Below are 18,817 nucleotides of genomic sequence, written 5' to 3'. Positions count from 1 at the left end.
CTTGCCATATCCCGGTTAGGAAATTTTTTCGTCTCTTGGCAACTCTATTCGAGAGATTGCGGGCTCAACTATCGCGAAGAGGAAGAAAGATTTTTGAGCGCGAATATTTGTTTGCAAATGTTTGTATTACTTGAAATGACTATTTTTCAACATGGTGATGTACGAAGTGCATTCTCATCCTGTCAGGCAAAAGTACAAGACTCACATTTGTAGCAGAGCGACTCTCTTTCAATTTTTTGCCATCATTCTTACATTTATACCACCTCTTATCATCGCGTATGTGACTCACGGTAAGAAAAAACTAAACTTGCAGCTGGATTTTAGATCACAGCGACCCCGATGTTAGCTTTACGTATATGCTAACTTATTTTTGCCATGTTAAATCGCAGGTTTTTGGCTTAAGGAAAGTTCTTATAGAGAACAGCCTGATGTAAGATTCAAACATGAAATTCTCCTGATAGTTCAAGGAAATACCCCTGGTTCTTTTCTGGCCTACAGCACCTTTCAAAATTTTAACCAACTTCTTCAGCAAAATCTTAGAATTCCCCTCATAAAGGTAAGAAAAACACTTAAACTGATTATTAATAACAGCAATTTAAACCACCATATTTGCAAATGCGCTAATCCAAATCATTTAGTTCTAAATAACAATATCTCTATCTTTCAAGTCTTGGGAAAAGGATGTGAACCTGGATGGAAAGTATGACAGCCTTCACTTTAATATCGAGGTACCTCTGGCAGACTCTGAGGCAATACACTCCGTACAGTTGTTGCTGATATTTGATTACCAACTTCATGTAAGTGAGGTCTTGAATTTAGAAAGTACAGGGCATCCTCAGGGAGGAGGTGGGGGGTTAATTGGGTTAATTTTTGCTGGGTATGTGCCGCTGGCCTCTCAGAGCCCCTACCCCATTATAGCCTATTCTGTGGCCATATTATAGACCCCATTAGTTTGTAATAGTCACTTTGAGACAAAAGTAATTTTCGCAATCCCAACTTAGTCACTTTCTGTTTATGCATCCACCTTATAAAACCTTTTAACTTGGTCATCCTGAAATGAACTGGCACATTTGTTAAACTTAATGTGGTGTAAATCTTTCTTTTTCCTGCTCCTCAATTTTCTGACCCCAAAATCCTGAAAATATACAACCCCATAGTAGTCTTGCCAGTCATGAAAATGCGACCCCATCCAGCGACACATACCCATTAGCCTACTGAGAAGAAGCCCCCCCCCCCCCTCCCTCCCAAGGTGATCTTCTGTTAGATGAGGGTCCCTAATAGGTTTCTTTACTCCCGTCATCCCAACCCAAGTTTTCCCTCAATCCCGTAACCCTGCATCCTCGGAGACCCAGGGGCAGATAGTGGGGGCGAGGGAAAGTCTAAACGGCGGAAAAATATGGCACGAAGAAAAGTAAAGAACGGCGAGAAGAGCCCCTGGGGACAATGTCTTACCAGACTAGTTCCAAACGGTCGCCACCGTTCTGACTTTTGATTGGTGCCAGAAAACGTTTGTGATTTTCTGGCCAATCAGAAGGCAGAACGGCGGTGACCGTTTGGAACTAGTCTGGTAAGACATTGTCCCCAGGGGTCCTTCTCGCCATTCTTTACTTTAGACTTTCCCTCGCCCCCACTATCTGCCCCTGGGTCTCCGAGGATGGTAACCCTGATGGTTATTAATTTTTTAGTATCCCGCATCCCGTGTATACATGTGTACTTTCAATCCTGAATCTCGCCCCCAGTATCCTTTAAAATCCCGAATTACCGGTGTTCAAATAAGGTGAACCCCAAATCCCAACCAGTTGTGTCTACCTCTAGCCATAAAATGTCAAAGAAAAGGACTGAAGAACGACAGAGTCCAAATCTAAATGTCTGTTTTGGAAGACTTGAATTCAGCGAGTGTGGCTTGTGCTTTGTCTCCTTTTTTTTTATGTCAGTGGGCTGGTAATAGGAAGGGAAATGAAGGGATGATGTAGTTGCATAAACTCAAATCAAATAACTCTGATTGGGAGGGAAAGTTTCTTTCTGGTTCTGTTCACATAATTTGTGGCATTGTCATGGTTATCTGAAAAGAACCAGGTAGGTCAAACTAGCGAAGACATCAACTTTTACATTCTTCAATAGTTACTAGCAATTCTGCTCTGGTCACCAATAGACACATCAAGCCTATTACCAACAAGAATTGTGTGGTTCCAGAAAATATCCTTTCCGTTCAGCCCACTTCAAAGAAAATTGGGGATTCTGGGGAGGTAGGAGGCCCAGGGAATTCTGGAGAGTAGTGATGCATTTTTGACCTTAAATGCCGTAGTCTTTTATTCAGATAATCTAATATTGTTCTCTGTTTTTTTTCCATTGGTCTCTTGCAGATTAGTTTGCATAGTCTGACATTTTAGAAGCAAATGTCTTTTCTGTAACACCCACAACTTTTTTATCTCTTATGAGTTTTTTATGATTATGATTTATGATTATTTTCTTAGAAATATGTTAGCCTGCAGATGGAGAGCATAGCGTACATTTACTACTCATCTCCTTTGGCAGGAGCACAGTTTTCTACAACAGGACAACTCAGATTACAACAATCTTCTCCTTTACCTCATAAAGGAATTCATAATGTCTATAATGTAAGTAAATGGTGCATGATAATGTTGTAATAATGTTCAAATTGTTAAATACAACACTTTTTTGATGTCAATAATATATTGCTGATTACAGATATTGCATGATCTTGTTAAAGCATTTAACAAGAAAAATTAAGCTGAGGAAGGTAAATCAAATGCAATCTAATTTCTTCAAACCTTAACTCTATTAACAACTCTGACACTTTTAATGGTTTTGATTCTTGATGTTACAAAACGTCAAACTGTAGAAAAAGGTTCCTCAGCTTAATCTTTCTTGATTACAGTTTGTTTTATTTCTTAATTAAATCTATGCATTGATAAAGTTAATTTAATTTGCATTATTTTTAAATAAAAGTTCTACTGGGTTAGTAAATAAGTAGATTTTTGTGTAAAACTTGTAAATTTTTATTTATATATAATTTTATTAATCTTTTCAAAGATACTGCTTATAGAAAACTTTGCCTGCTTATTAGGTCTGAATATTAATAATTTGTTAATATACATGTAGTTAGATGAGAGTTAGTTGTTCTTTGTTTGAAAAACCCTAACTTGTATCTTCTCTGAAAGCGAAACATGTGGTTCATGATCCCTCTAGGTCATTGATTGCTTTCACTTTCTTGTTTATTGGTGATTTAAATTTTGATTTTTTGTAGGTCTCAGTTATCAATGGTACAAGCACAAATGCTGAGGCATACAACTTGCATGACATTTTTGCAAGTTATGTTCAGCGAAATGGTATGTCCAAATTGCATTAAATGGTCAAGAACCATTTGGATATTTTTGTATTTGATCTTCTCTCTGTTTTGTTTCTCAGGCAACATATTATTTAGCATTACCTTGGTGTGCTTCATGAAGTTGAACTAGTTTATCGTAAAACTTATGATGAAGATGATCCAGTAATGTTAAAATGTTTTTCAATATTGGCCAAATTTGTACAAGAGATGAATTATCAGTCTAAGGGAAAGTTCATTTAATATGACAAGGGGGGGGGATGAAAATATTGAGGGGGGGCTCCGAAAATTTTTAGACACCCGAAGGGGGGGCTGTGAAAAAATTGTTGCACTAGGAGGGGGGGGGCTCCGAAAATTTGTATACTTCAAAACCAACACATGACATCATCATACAGATCGGATGGTTTTCAACTCAACAATTTAATGACCTGTGCAACTCAGCTATATCACGTGGTTTACAGATATAACAAATGTAGTCTCAGTAATTATTACACTCTTGTTCATCTCAAAAATGCTTTAGAAAATTGTATCACAACTGTATCTCAAGTTTGTCATAGTATAAACCATTGAAGACAATAACGGTAAATATATTTAATACAGTCTAGCGATCTTTTTTCAGGGGAGCAAAGGAATTGAAGGAGGAGGGGGGGGGGGGCTCTGAAATTTTTTCGACTACCAAGGAGGGGGCTCCTAAAAAATTGAACCGCTAGCGAGGGGGGCTGCTAAAATTTAAAGCTTCGAGTTTCAATATCTTCATCCCCCCCCCCCCTTGTCATATTAAATGAACTTTCCCTAAGACGAATTATTCGTCTGAGACAGTCACAGATAAATCGACTACAGTAGATATGAATCCAGTGTTTAGATGAATTTTGGCCCCAAATTTTTCTTCACTTGATTTTTCGACGAGCATGTCACGTAGGCGTACTGATAAAAGAGGTGAATTTGGAGCCAAAATTTGTCTTAACAGCGGATGCACACCGTCGTCACTTGATTCATCTGCCAGCAGTTCTTACAGATGTGTTGTCTGACGAGACGAATTTGGGGCCACAATTTGTCTGAACATGGGACTTATATGTAGATGATTTTATCCTTCTCAGGAAGATAATTATTCATCTTAGATAAATAATTTGTCTCTAGAATAAATTCAGCCATTGTTGCATGGCAGTGTAAGCGACATAATTATTTGCTTGATATCTTGTTTGCGTACAATGTACACTTATTCTGTAACTTTTGGTACTGATAATTTGATCTTTTTGGGGTTTTACTAGTCACCACAGAGTATGCGTCAGATTATCCAGTGTGGACAAGTGGGCGTGCCACAGGGCAACCATTTGCATTACAAGGAACTGTGTTCTATCCAGAAGAGATCATTATGTATCCTTTTGGTACAAACAATAATGGGATTGAATTTCAAAGGAATGAAAGAAGGTGTTTATTTATCAATTTAGCTTTGAAATGGTAGAGAAATCCTGGATATTTTGATTGGTAAGTCTGCTTGTCAAGGGAAAGATAGGGTTCAGAGGTCCTGAAAATCCTGGAAAGTCAGTTAAGCAGGGTATACAAAAATATAATTTATTTTATTATATAGACACAAATATTTTACTGGAAAATATACCACTTATAAAATTCATAAAAGCTACATTTGGCACCCGAGTGGTGTATTTTCCATAATCTCACACGTGAGTTTTTTGATGACGTAATTTTGGTCATTTCGCTCTATTATTTTATTGATGTCTTTTTGTCTATATAATAAAAAGAACATTACACGGCGGCTTGAATATATGAATTTTATTTTCTTGTGGCAAAAACAACATTTTACTCACTCGCTGCACTCGTTCGTGAAATATTGTTTTGCCACTCGAAAATAAATTAAAGTTCATATCTTCATATCTTATCAACAAGCTCAGGGTTTGAAGGCCTTACTGGCACATCTCTGACCAAACTTGCCTTGCGAGTACCCCCCCACCCCCTGGCAGTACACCTCCCTCCCCTCATCATTGTTCATCATTGTTGATCCTTCACTTCAAATCAAGATACCGACCAGGCTTCTGGCAGCTTATCAAGATGGCTTGGATTCAGTACCTCGCAATTTTATTGATTTTCCTCTTTGTGTTTGGTAGAGTTAAGAGATTCGTATTTGAAAACCAGGTGGTGATGACAGTACCTTTGAAGATTGAGAAAGAACATCAAGAATGATATAAAGATAATGGCATCCTTCCTTTTCGAGGTGCAAGTCAGGGCTGAGCTGTTCAAAGCTGGGTTAAGATAACCCAGGGTTAGTTCGAGATTTGAATTCAGATTTGAAAGCTTAAAAAGCATTTCAGTTTTAATTCTTCTTGTCTACAAGTTGATGATTGTAAGCTCTAAAAATAATAGAGAAAATTATCGGAGCAAATTCTTTTGAACAAGAGAAAAAAAAACCGGGATAAATTTAACCCCGGGTTAAGTGTTAATCGGCCTTCGAACAACTCGGCCCTGAAGTCTAAAGAGCAATTGTTGCTCTTGTGTTTTGCTCTTTGCTATTTTATTGCTGGTGCTAAACAGGCCATTGTTAAAGCTTGCGGGGAGGGGTGGGGGTGGCCTACATGGGGAGGCTTCGCCCAAAAGGGGTACCTTTTTCAGGCTTCAGGTACATCAAAAGGGCAGGGATTTCACTCATTTTGGTCTTTAAAAAGGCCCAGACGGGCTGACAGATGCATTTTATGGCTGCGAGAAACTCAGAGTCAAGAAAAAAGTTCTGATTTTGTGACTTATTCCTATTTTACAGTCAGTGCATTTACAGCAGGGATACCATTTGTCAAAAGAAGGTATAAGATAGCAGTACCTTTTTTGCCAAAAGTAGTATAATTATAAAAGGGTAAGGGGTTGGACCTCAGGGCAAAGCCTCCCCGTGTAAAACTTTCTTGAGTACCCGACCCCCCCTCCCAATACCAAGGAGAATATTAAATATTACTAAGACCGTTGTGGTCACAATTCTAATCCCTCCGTAGTATATATTTTTTAAATATAAATGTAAGCTAATTTATTGTCTTGAACAGAACATTGATGGTTTTTATGTTTGAATGTGTAAGATTGGTTTAATGGTGACTTTACCATTCTTTGATTGGTGTAAGCTGTTTCTGGACTTTCTACACCTAGATTGGTCTTAAATTTATCGAATGAGTTTGTTTCAATCTTTTTACAACAATGATAGCTAGAATCAAAATACAGGTACCTTACGTTACTGTACATAGAAATATTGCTAAGCAGCTCTTCCCTGCAAACTTCCATTTCAACCGTGCATTTGTCGGCCTCGTACTGTCGTATTACCTAAATAAACAATCCATAACAATTCATATATAAAGAACATGCAAACAAAGAAAGGCAACAAGAAAGTAATAATACTGTACAAATTTTATTTCATATCCATCAGTTTTGATAGCCTACGTTGCTTTCGGACAAGTACGTTTGATATTAGATCAGGAAGGGCTTCAAAAATGCTTTGGAACTGTTGGAAGAAAGGCACATTTCACCTTCCCACCTCCATACCCCCTCCCTCCCCTCCCTGATTCTCATCACGATTGCCTCTTAAGTAAAGGTTTGCCAGCGCGTTCAATTATTCCATACGCATAACTGAATATATTATTAACGATATATTTTAGCTGTAAACATGTTTGTACAGACTTTTTTAAGCAATTTCTTAGTGTAATTTATTCTTTGGTTGTAAATTTGACGGCATTTGAAAAAAAGTATTAAAATACAGGTATTGAAGTGTAATCGTATCCCGCCTGGCATCAGTCAATAGGACAGTAAGATTAAGTAGATCCTCCAAAACCGTAATACGAAATTCAACAACAGTGGTAAACAAGTTATAATTAAACAATGTTGTGTGTCTGTTTGCCCAAGAACATGTAACACACCCTGCCTAAAATAATTAGGAACCTCTCTCTGATCCAACCTTGACATGAAAATTAAGAATCGGACCTTGCCTTCAGGCAGCTTAACAAGGTGACATTCTACTCAGAACCTAGCAACTAATTCATATTCCACTTATATACGTTGTAATTGTCTAGAGTACATTTCAAGAGTATTTATGTTAATAACCGCTTTAAAACTGAAAAATTACAGAGTCCCCTGGACACCCGATAAGTCTTATAATTACAGATAACAGGTGTTTGTTTCGCAGGTGGCAACGAAGTACCAGCTGTTTGGGCGTTTACTGTTTGGTGTTGTGTTGGAGACTTAAATATAAAGTCCAATGTATCTAAATTAAAACTAGTATATAGTTTACGCCCGGCTCAATTAAAAAAGGATAAACAATCATATACTTTTAGTCGTTTTGTTCAATAATAGGCCTTTCGCGTTTTCTGTTAATAACTAAAGATAAAATCTGGGTATCACTGGTTAGGCCCTTCCTTAGCTCGTTAGCTTTCATAACAAAAAAACACTTAATACTTACCAAATTAAATCAAAGCTATGGAGAACTTATTAAAAAAAAAATAAATTTGTGAAAGAATTAGTGAGATGGCATTAATTTAAATATAAACAGACAAAATTGTTGATAACGAGACTACTATAAGTGAAAGCTTGAGGCTTCCAGTTCTTTCTTTCTTTTTTTTGTGTTATTTTTTGGGGGAGGGTGTCTTAAATCAGATGGTACTTCTTGGTTACAAAACTGCATAAACGGGACCTCACGTTCAATAAAGAAGAAGGGATAATTATTTTGTCCAAAAAAAAGCCGCTTGAGGCGTGCCAAATAGTCGTTGTTTATCTTCTATTGACAAAAAGGAGTTCTAAGGCGTGGTCAAAATATCTGCTGAGTATAGAGCGTTCAATTGTCAGTTATTAGATCATGACATTTCAGGGCGAAGGGAAGCTAAGGGTGCGGCTTACACTGAATTGTTATTTCCAACATACTCCCACAAACAAACTGCATTAGCTTGTGTCCTGCAATTGTCTGTGCTTGGAAACAGTACACCGCCACAGCGAGACGTTTTAAGGCATTTGGAGCACTCTTTGAAAACTGTTCTCCCGTAAAAAAAGAATTTGGAAGTCGACCAGGGAAGGCTTTGTATAATAGTGCCAAGCAAAATTTCTCAGCGACATCTCCGCAAATTAACGCTTGATAGCAGTCGGCAGGCTACAAAAACACAGCAGGGATCAGCAAGAATTTTTGCCGTATGTATGGAAATGAACGGTTGCTAGTTGTCTGGGGGTGATTTTTGCTTCTGCAAAAGCCAAACGGGTAATTGCGACACAAGAAATTACACAGATATGCCGGGATACGAGGTGAAGTTTACATCGCCTTTGGACAAGGCGTTCGAGTGCCCCATTTGCCTGATAGCTCTTCGAGAACCGGTGCAAATAACTCCTTGTGGACATAGAATGTGTAGTACCTGCTTACAACCAATTTTAAAGTAAGTACAGAGACAGCATTTTTCTTATTAGTTGTGCGTGAACCTTCTAATTCTGGTTTAGTAAAATCCGACTAGTGGTCTATTATCAATTCTGCGTTCTGATTGGTTGAGCTACTACTAGGCTATATGTTATAGCCCCCTAGTAGCGAAAAGCGCGGGCTTTTTGGAGGCATTAAAGGATTAAAGGAAAAAGCAAAAGCAAAAGGATTAAAGCCTAGCTTTAACTAGCTAAATTTTTTTTATTTTCGATATTTTTGACCAACTAATTGGATTTTACTAAAACAATTATTCCTCTAGCCCTCATGGCCTCTGAGTCAATAGCCCATTCGGCCTTCAGTCTCATGGGCTATTGACTCAGAGCCCATTCGGGCTCGAGGAATAATTGTTAAATATTCTGAGTGGAAGTCAATAAGTTGCATGATTCCATGACGAGAGCGGTAAGTTACGACTTATGCGCCATTGAAAACTCAGTCTCTGAAGCTCGATGAATGTCTTATACCTAGTTTGCTACGAAAACGGGACACCTGACGCACACAGACAATTTCCAGGAAGATTTTCATACGCGGAAGAAATAAGATTGTCCTACGAGCTGGTTAAAATGTCTTTGCCTTGCGCCGCTCTCTCTCGCCCCGCGTTCTCGAGCTTATTTTCGCAGTTCGTAAGGTTTCTGATAGAGAAAACTCTCCAATGTATGCTATATTCTATATTTTATATATTTCAGTCATGAAAACTAACATTATAATTCCTAGTAGAAATGCACATTCGGAGACTTTCGAACACCTGATTCAATCTTGACTCCGATCTTGATTCGATCTTGATTCTTCAATCTTGTTCCGTATCAGTCTTTCCGACCTGCCAATGCTCAGTGTATGTTCATTTTCCCATAGAAATAAAAGGCCTCGCTGCCCACTCGACAATCTGAACTTTGATCCCGTGAAGGTAAGTTGCTATAAACTCGCTTTTGTAATTATTCTGGAACGGTGCTCTGTACTAAGACTGAAAGGAGTGTTTCGCTAGGCTGCATTGCAGGACTTATCTTTTCAGGAATAGGGCACATTCAGGGCCTGGGTAGGATCCCAGGTAGGATCCTAAGTAGTGTGATCCGTGATAGGATATAGAATCGAGAAAAATTAATCGGTGGTATAAAAAGATGTCTAAGTTTATTATCAGTTTGGTATAGGTCTAAGATTTTTGGTGATCCATGGAATGGAATAGGATTGCAATGCAACTTACAGCTAAGCGTGGTATAATGTAAGGAATCCAGGGTCCCAGGGGCACACCCCCCGCACCCAATTCAAACATTTACAGAGAATTCCCTGGGCGCAGTTGGTCTTAGGGCTTAACGACGCCTACTTCCACTGTCTTCTTGGAGGAGCAAAGCGTGATGAAGCCCTAAGAACGTCTAGGTTAAGAAGGCTAGGCGCTAAGCGCCAGCATGAATGCGTTTTGAAACGCGCTACAGACCTTTTCCGTGATGAATGTAACAGCTAGAATGACAAGAGCAAGCTTCAGGCAGTTCTGGAAGTATTTTCATTTAATCATACACCTCTTTCTAGGTTTTCGAAGATAATGGCTGTCATCGACAGATTCTCAACTTACAAGTTCTTTGTTCAAACCTTGAAAAAGGATGCGAATGGACTGGGCCGCTTAGTGATGTAGAGGTAAACCGTAATCACCCCCTTAAACATATATACTATAGGCAATTAGTAGAACAATGCGACACTGCAGACCTTTTCCACACCATTCCGACTGAATAAACGTGAAAACTTAACTCAGGCCTCAATTCTGTCCATACTGATAGGCAAAAGCGTGAGGGCCACTGTGAGGGGAGGAGGCATTCATAAAAGCAGTTTTGCACTTACCATTTCTCCAAACCCTGTCGCTGATAGGACAATTTTTAATCCCTTCTATTCTCAATTAATCAGTCTCCTGAGCAGCCAGCAAGGTCTCTTAGCAATAGAATAATGGTAGCCTGTTTAGCAGGCGCCGGTTTTTTAACGGCAAAGAGAGAAGTTTCGAGGACGCCCGCGCACACGAGGCCTGTTCCCCTCGCGCGTTCTATAAAAGCCGAAAAAGCCAACCGGCGCCCGCCACGAGGGCAAGAACAATGATGGCAATAATTACCTTTTTCTTTCTTGCTTAGAGTCACCAGGAAGTATGCAACTATGTCGAGGTTGCCTGTCCAAAACACTGTGGAGCATCTTTGGAACGTAGGAATGTGCCAGATCATTCCCTGGAATGTGCAAACAGATTAACGATTTGCACACACTGTGATCAGCAAGTAGTCTTCAGTCACATGAATGTAAGTCTACTACAATTTTTACCAAAAAATGCGGCCCACTAGAGTAACCAATTACTAAGTGAGAGATATACTCGAATGCATAGCGACCTGCTTGAAGCGCGGGAAATTGTATGCATACTCTTTACTACTTTTTCCGATTGGTTCAGAACGTGGTAACAGTTTAATCAGTCATAAGGTATCGATTAATGGGACTTCCTGATACAGTGTGCAAGCGCGGAATATTTTTCACACTTACAGTGCACGTGACTATCTTCAACTCAAATTTTGTCCTCCTGATTTGTGTTGGGGAAGCTAAAACTGGATTCCAGGCATCGTGTTCTTCTAGCCTTACGGTCAAGCAAACGGGCAACATTCAGTGCATGCGTTCAACTTTTCGCGCAAAATTATTACATTGCAAGTTGAAAAGCGTTGTTGCCGGTATTACCACGTGAGCGCTCAAACTTTTCTCGCAACAAATTTCATAGTTGCCCGTATTAATTGACCTTTAGTTCTAGAAACTTCATAATCTTTGATTTTTGTTTTTCTAGTTGCACCTTCAAACTTGTGCCTCGTTCCCTGTGTCCTGTCCTGCCAATTGTGGCGAAATAAATCTCACCAAGGAAAAGGTTTGTTCACATAAATTCACCGAGAAAAAACGATTGTTCTCAGTGCTAGAGTATTTAAATTATTAAGTAACCAGAGAACAAATATACCGGAAGTGCAGCGTTGTGATTCCTGCTAGAAATAAAAAAGTTTAAGTAAGGGTGAGCAATTGTGAGATTTCCGATGAAACTGACCGCAGTCTGATCGATTGGTCTTTTACCTCTTCTGGGTGGTGTTTAATGATAGCAGTAAACAAGTAGACATTTTTAACTAGATAACTAAATACTAGTAAATAAATAAATAAATATATAATCCATACAGATTGCATTTAATTTTTGTATTGAAAGTTGTTTTCTTTGCCTGCTGTTTTTGTGTTGTGGCCTACTAGATAGGTCTGACATCTTTTATCCTGACAGTTATCATCTTTGTCCATTTTCTCATAAAACCTGCCATGAGACCATATAATCAAAAAGTCAGGTGTTGAAAAAAACAATGTTGATCATTCGTTTACCTTACGAAAAGTGCTGTTAGTTGAGATGGACTCATCATTGGAGAGTGATGCTCATTCAGGGCAAAAATGAGAATATGGACCTCGATATATCAAGAAAAATTTCTAAACTATTACTTGTCTCTCTGTCTTGTGTATCTGTCTTAGTTGTTTTGTAGGTGGTGTGTATCCGTCAGTGTTGTTTTGTTGTAAGCTGATTCAGCAGACGTGTCGATCAAGACAGTGACTGTCAGACAAACTCGACTCATCAAGAACAGAGGACCTCACAGAACATCAACTGACGACAGCCATTCCTAGGGTTTTTTTATTAAGCACAGTTGTAACAAAAGAGGGTTTCCGTCCCCTTAACCATGGCCATGGTTGGCCACTCTTATTATAGAAAGAGCGCTCTGCCTACGTGATGTTAACTTGCGATAGAGAAAATAGGGAAAGGGCATGATTTCAGGCAAACCAGATATTGGCCAAAGAGTTAGCAATGCACAATTCTTAATTGAGGCAAAAATAATCATGAGGAGCGAGTAAATTTTTCGTTTGCGTTTGTAATGTAAAAAGAAAAAAATTGGAGAGGATTGGATACGAAAATGAGTGAGGGAGACATGACAAGGGACACTGAGAGGAAAATTTTTGGCAACACTCCCCGGGTTATACGAGCATTGCTGCATTTAAAAATCGCTCCAAAATCTATATTTGTAATAAATAACAACTGCCTCTGAGACAGGTATCAACTTCACTTTGGAATCAGATCAAGAAAAGCCTTTCGAGTCGCATTGCTGTTTCTGAATTGATGACTTCTCACACTGTCTACATATTTTCACCCTGTCGCCAATATTTGGCGCACACAAGAGTCAGGCTAATAACGGTTGAATGCAGTTGAAATAAAAGATTTACAATATAAGGAGAACACCTGTTCCGGGCAGAAGGGTCCCCCTCCCAGCCTAGTCAACTTGAGTGAGCGTCTACATGAGAAAAAAATTGACCTCTTCAGTGCCGAGCCAACAGCACTCGCACCTGCCTTGATTAATAAACCTTGATTGTGTAAAACAGCGCTTGCGCATGCTCTAATTGTCTCGCCTAAACAAAGTTAACCAGAGCACTGGGGTCGAGAATGGGGTAGGCGAGCCCAAGTGTTCATACGGAGAAAAGATGGCCCGGCTAAGATAGTGGCCCTACCATCACAAAAGGGAAAGCTGGCCAGACGGGTCCGCACCCTTCTAGCCAAGCCAACCTTTTTATTTCTCAAGTAAAGGGTTCACCACGTTTTGTAAGGGAATATAGGAAGAGTTGGCTCGCTCAGGGTAGCTCGAGTAGGTGGGTGACACTTCTACTTTCCTCCATATAAAGGGAGCTTTAGTCTAGTCATTACCGTTGTTGATTGAGAGTGCTAAGGGCAAATCAAATGTAGAACTCTTTTAGCTAGTTTGAAAGTATTTGAAATAGTCCTGATTTGGATGTGTTTCTTTTCTCTCTCCTTTTACAGCTCGCTATCCACATGAACTCCGAATGTCGCTTGCTAGTGATACAATGCAAGTTCCATGAAGCTGGATGTGCCTTTAAGGTAACATAAGAAGACGATCCTGTCACGCTTTAAGTCGTCCTCTCCTGATCACTTGCTTTGCCTTTTTATTACCGGGGCCTAGCCGAAGGCTGGCACCGGTCATAAAATGCAACGCGTTTCTGTGTTTTCAAAGTTACATTGTTAGGGATATATCGCTGACTGAGATATATCGCTGGCTCGTTACTTTTGGTAGTGTTCGCTGAGATATATCGCTGGTTCAGAAATTTGAAGTAGGGAGCAACAACTGTAATCATGTAAATATCAATTCGATTAGTTTGCACACGGAATAGTTTAATGCGACTATATTTACCACTTATCAATAAATGAGATCCCTGTCTATTACAAAATATTGTTACAGTATTCATCCTAGCGATGACAAAGATTGGTGGACGTAGAACTGTGTACACTACGACAAAGCAAAAATCTTAACTTATTAAACTTGCATGCGCCAAGCTTTGTTTATGCGTTTCAATACCTTACAATTCGCACTCCCTACAAGAAACTTCGTCAACTTCGTCATTAGGAGGAAGTCTATCACTGCTTTGACTTATGAAGCAACAAAACAAAATATTTTCAAATAACCTTTGTCACGCAATATTTACGTTAGCGAGATGCGCAAATTCTCAACTGTTCAAAATGCGGGATTCCCTAACATTTTGTCTTTTCACATTATTCATTAGACGTTGATGTACAATTTGTATGTTTTTCTCCTTGGTATTCTTAGCTACTTTGGATTCTTGTTGCTAAGAAATATCTTATTATTATGTAATCGATCTGAACACGTGAGAAAAACTGCGTAACTTGACAGCCTAGGATTGGGAGTTGACATTATTCATTACACCTTGTTTTCATCTCTAAAGAATATTTGCAATAAAAAAGATTTTCATGTCGCCCTACAAACTTGTTGATGAAAACGACCCTTCCACGTGGGTTGCCAAGACAAAAGTGGCCCCGGTAAAATTCACGAAGTGATTCTTGTTATATATAGGATAATGCCTGAGCTTCGTCGGTGGCCTTCTTAAGAATAATGACCAAGCGAGGTTATTAGAGAGATTAAGAGTCACGTTTACGACAAACGGCAGATTCAAGCTGACAATTTCTCAGGATAGAAAATAAGTACCTGCGATAAAAACTGTCCAGAACAATTCTTATGGATAAAACTGGCGGAAAACTACTTAATTTTATGTACAAGTAATAAACAGTTAACGAAAATTAACGCGGGAAAACTTGGTCACGTGGTGCAAATTCACGTTTGCCTTTTGGCGTAAGCGTGAATCTTAATCTCTCTATTATTAAAAAGAAGACCGAACCAGCAGGCCATTATTGTGGCTACTGAAGTGGAACAGTAGGTTATTAATCGTAATGACCTCCTGTTCCACTTTAGTGACCTGCTCTTCCACTAATTGAAAATAATAACCTGTTTAAAACAATGGAAAGGTGGATTAAGTTCTTGGCATAGTGATTGACTATACAAGCTTCCCGATTCACTTACTATATTACGATCGATTCAAACGTCGCATTTCACTTTTGTCTAATCTATTGCAAATTAGCGAGAACAACAGATTTGCGTCCTTAGCGTTTAAATTCGGCACACGTGAAATGCGATGTTTGAACCCGGCTTAAGATAATCTTTTGAAATAATTATAGTGAATACCAATAGATAAGGACATAAAAAAGACAACTTTTACCGTTTCGTCTTTTCGTCACGTAGTTTTGTGGTCTCTTACATGCTTCATTTGATCTGCACTTTACTACGATTCACATCACTCTTGCGGCAATTATAACGTTTCAAGCGATTATTTTAAAGAAGTCTTTTGTTACAGGCGGAACGATTTAAGATGAAGGATCACTTATCCAACAGCACTGAAGCCCATCTGAACGCTCTGTGTGATTTAGTGTACACCCAAAAGAAGCAATTGGAAAACCAAAGGGAAAGAATTCAGTTGCAAAAAGAGCACATCCAACTCCAGAAGGAAACACTTCTTCTTCAAAAGCAGGAGATCATAGATGTGAGAAGTCGCGCGGCAAATGGAGAATTTATTTGGAGGATTACGGACTTCACTCGAAAGCTAATGGACGCCAAATCAGGTCGCGCTCCTGAGCCGATGATCAGTGAGCCTTTCTACACCCACCCCCACGGGTATAAAATGTGCGCAGGTCTGTGGCTCAATGGTGTTGGTACAGGAAGAGGAAGGTACATATCCGTGGGACTTCAGGTAAGTTAACCAATATCGTCCCGTTTTGATGGTAAAAACTGAAAACATTTGAAGTGTTCCATAAGAGGATTCAGTTCACTAGGGTTTCATTTCAACGTAAAACCTGAAGGTATACGTTCCTGTGGCTCATCATAGTTAGATTGATCGTAACATTCCTCATTTACCCAAGCCCGCGGTTAATCTTGTACATGTTACCGTGGAATCTCACAGTGTGAGGGGGTAGTTTGGTTAAAAGCATTGTTTTTAGTTCATTTCTGCACTTCTTCTTAACTATCTAGCCAAGATTTTATTCAATCAAAAAATGACTCCATCAGGTTAGATTTCTGGGTTTTATGAGAATTTTTGGATGATTTTTCGAAAGTTATTAGGGGGATTTTCAAAATTTTGAAAAATTGGAAAATACTGGATTTGGGGCTGTTAAAAACTGAAAAATGTAGGGAATAATTAATGGACAAATACCACAAAGTCCACCGCCACAAGCAGGTGCCTCTGAGCTCATAGCGGACAAACTGTTTTATGTATATACCTCTTCTACCCTTATTTATTTCCTTCCCATAATCAACATCATTAACCGGCTTAAAAAACAACCAGACTGTCCCCTTAATTCGCACCCTTCTCGGAACCAGTCATCAAGTGTATGTTTGACTATCAGAGAGGACATTTTTAATGTTATTACCGGAAAACTTTTAATGGATGTATTTTTACATTTGAGACGGCCCACACAACAGTTACCGAACACCTAATTGAACATGTGGTATATCCTGTCAACTTTCCTTAAAGTCAACTGCGCGATATTTTTCCCGAACATATATATTAACAGCAAAAATAATCATTCTTTCGTTGCGTTGTTTTTCTGTTTAAAAACTTCCATTTCTGAATAATTTCTTACGCTCGTCCAGTCACTAAACAGGGTCTATAGTTCATCGTGAATGATAGATCCTGTTTTATGAGTCGGGCGTAAGAAATGGTCCTGTATGACTGTGATGAAACTCTGATTCCCTGGCATGAATCTCACGCAGTTGATTTTACAATTATTCTATAGTTCATACAGGAGCGCACAAGGAGTTAAACATTTTCAAAACGTTTGCATTTTGTCTGTGTTAGGTGCAAGTTGGCGAATACGACTCCATTCATAAGTGGCCAATTTATCCGCGATATACTTTCACTCTGCTTGACCAGCGAGGAGAACACAAAGACCGAAAAGACATCTCTGCCCACTTTGAGCCTCAGTGCATTTCACGGCCCTCTGCCGACCGGCAGCTGGGAAAGGGCGCTCGAAGATTTGTACTTCAAGAAGATATATGTCACGGCAGTTACTGCAAAGATAACATCGTTTATCTCAAGTTCCAAGTAGCATTAAAACAGCCGCCGTCTTGCTTTTTTAGAGTGTAAGAGGCGCCTGAATGTACCAGACTATAATTGTTGTCAACAAATTATGCAGTGATACAATAATATATGAGTCAAATGCAAGAGAATAGAACACAAGTAATTTGCATATCAGGGACTATTCACCCAAAAAAGAGAAAGTAAAATATTATTTTTTAAATGTTAATAACGAATAGTTTATATAGGCGAGAAATTATCAAAGATGACATAAACAGACTTTAAAAAAAGAGGCTTCTTGCGGTAGAGTTCTGGCTAATAAATGAGACTTCCAGACATGCCTCAGAGGAGGCAGACGAGGGGAAACAAGGGAAGCGGGAGGCATGGGAAGGGGAGAAAAGACAGGCGAGTCCCGTCGTCCTTTACGCATAGTGAGCGACACGCCCTGAGTATAAGGCATTTCGATCTCAGTCGTTCCTCAAGAATAAGAAACAGGTTTTGACTATACCAGAAACTTTAATTCTTTCCTGTGGTATCAAATATCAAATTTTGTCAATCCTAATAACACTTTTAGACATTCACCTAAATTATACTTCTTGTCATGCTTGGGTTGCCTGACTACACAGACTCGGTCTCCACAAAGTTAACGTCACGTATATTTAACAATTATTCTTTGAAATCGAGGTAAATATTCCTAAAGCCACTATTCACCGAGATTGAAAAGAATGATTGTTTTAGTATACACACAAGAAGTGATCTCAACAAAATCAGTGAGGAAACCATTAAAAAGTACGATTTGATTGACGGATCAAATCACGCAGAAGTTTAAAAATAGATCTTTGCAGAATTTTCAATCATAGCAATTCACAGGGGTTTATCACTACGCAAACAACGGCGTAATGGCTTAAATGGAAACGTTAAAAGTTTGAATTATTTCCTTATCTGAGAAGAAAAGGTTAGCTTTGTTGTTTTCTGTTGACTCGCCAAGTTTATAGTCAAAAAGGTTTGTTGTGCCGTTCTTCGTATGAAGTGCTGACAAAAATGGCGGCTCGGATGCTCGAGGTAAGACGCTGTCTTCTCAAGTTGTAGCATTCTTTTTCCTATTTACTTGAAACGTAGAATTTCTGCAGACATTTGCTTTCAAATTTCTTTTGTCGTAGATAGACCAACCATTGACATCTCGACCTTGAATGTAAACAACAAGAGCATTCCTGGCCCGCCAATTATCCCCACTTTCGAGAAACGGGCACTTGGATAGAACCTTTTTTATGCGTGTGGACGTCACCAAAGGTTCCAAGGCCTCCTCCGGTTGCTTAATTGGGTTCCTCAGGGAACAGTCTTGGGACCTCTGCTATTCTTGACGTAGGTAAACGACTCAGTCTACTTATGATGCAAAACTAGTCCACTGTTTGCTCAGCTTACTCTTTAAAACTTCAGGATGACATCAAGCTTTAAAGTCTTTTCATGTATCAATTTGATACTTGCAATCTGCGATTTCCCTCGCTTTTTTTCCTGTAAAAACACGGCACCCATTCGCTTTGCGACTAACAGTAGATCTACCTTTTATCTTCCAAAAATTGAAACAAATT

At 39.1% G+C, this 18,817-nt stretch overlaps 2 protein-coding genes across 2 annotated transcripts; both read left to right on the top strand.

The window, feature by feature from the left end:
• The first annotated feature begins 82 nt into the window (after positions 1-82).
• LOC140926871 (transmembrane protein 231-like) lies at positions 83-5,649 on the top strand. Its single transcript, XM_073376553.1, has 7 exons — positions 83-290; positions 390-556; positions 669-797; positions 2,475-2,618; positions 3,269-3,350; positions 4,615-4,720; positions 5,380-5,649. The coding sequence occupies exons 1-7, from the start codon at positions 152-154 to the stop codon at positions 5,540-5,542; spliced, it is 930 nt and encodes a 309-aa protein (XP_073232654.1). The 5' UTR covers positions 83-151; the 3' UTR covers positions 5,543-5,649.
• A 2,412-nt stretch (positions 5,650-8,061) lies between these two features.
• On the top strand, positions 8,062-17,370 carry LOC140926870 (TNF receptor-associated factor 4-like). Its single transcript, XM_073376552.1, has 8 exons — positions 8,062-8,742; positions 9,630-9,681; positions 10,299-10,403; positions 10,886-11,044; positions 11,572-11,649; positions 13,612-13,689; positions 15,513-15,905; positions 17,010-17,370. The coding sequence occupies exons 1-8, from the start codon at positions 8,600-8,602 to the stop codon at positions 17,295-17,297; spliced, it is 1,296 nt and encodes a 431-aa protein (XP_073232653.1). The 5' UTR covers positions 8,062-8,599; the 3' UTR covers positions 17,298-17,370.
• Positions 17,371-18,817: the final 1,447 nt, after the last annotated feature.

Source organism: Porites lutea, chromosome 2, assembly GCF_958299795.1.
Source record: "Porites lutea chromosome 2, jaPorLute2.1, whole genome shotgun sequence".
NCBI classification, from domain to species: domain Eukaryota; kingdom Metazoa; phylum Cnidaria; class Anthozoa; order Scleractinia; family Poritidae; genus Porites; species Porites lutea.
The sequence above is the reverse complement of the archived record's forward strand: the minus strand, read 5'-3'. Positions and strand labels throughout refer to the sequence as shown.

What these genes read in the sequence shown, in the direction of transcription:
- LOC140926871 (XM_073376553.1), top strand. Translation starts at nt 152, where the DNA reads ATGGTGATGTACGAAGTGCATTCTCATCCTGTCAGGCAAAAGTACAAG. An exon ending in CATCGCGTATGTGACTCACG is followed by an intron (nt 291 to 389) that starts GTAAGAAAAAAC and finishes GTTAAATCGCAG; the next exon opens with GTTTTTGGCTTAAGGAAAGT. An exon ending in TATTTGATTACCAACTTCAT is followed by an intron (nt 798 to 2,474) that starts GTAAGTGAGGTC and finishes TTATTTTCTTAG; the next exon opens with AAATATGTTAGCCTGCAGAT.
- LOC140926870 (XM_073376552.1), top strand. Translation starts at nt 8,600, where the DNA reads ATGCCGGGATACGAGGTGAAGTTTACATCGCCTTTGGACAAGGCGTTC. An exon ending in GGCCGCTTAGTGATGTAGAG is followed by an intron (nt 10,404 to 10,885) that starts GTAAACCGTAAT and finishes TTTCTTGCTTAG; the next exon opens with AGTCACCAGGAAGTATGCAA. An exon ending in ACATATCCGTGGGACTTCAG is followed by an intron (nt 15,906 to 17,009) that starts GTAAGTTAACCA and finishes TGTCTGTGTTAG; the next exon opens with GTGCAAGTTGGCGAATACGA.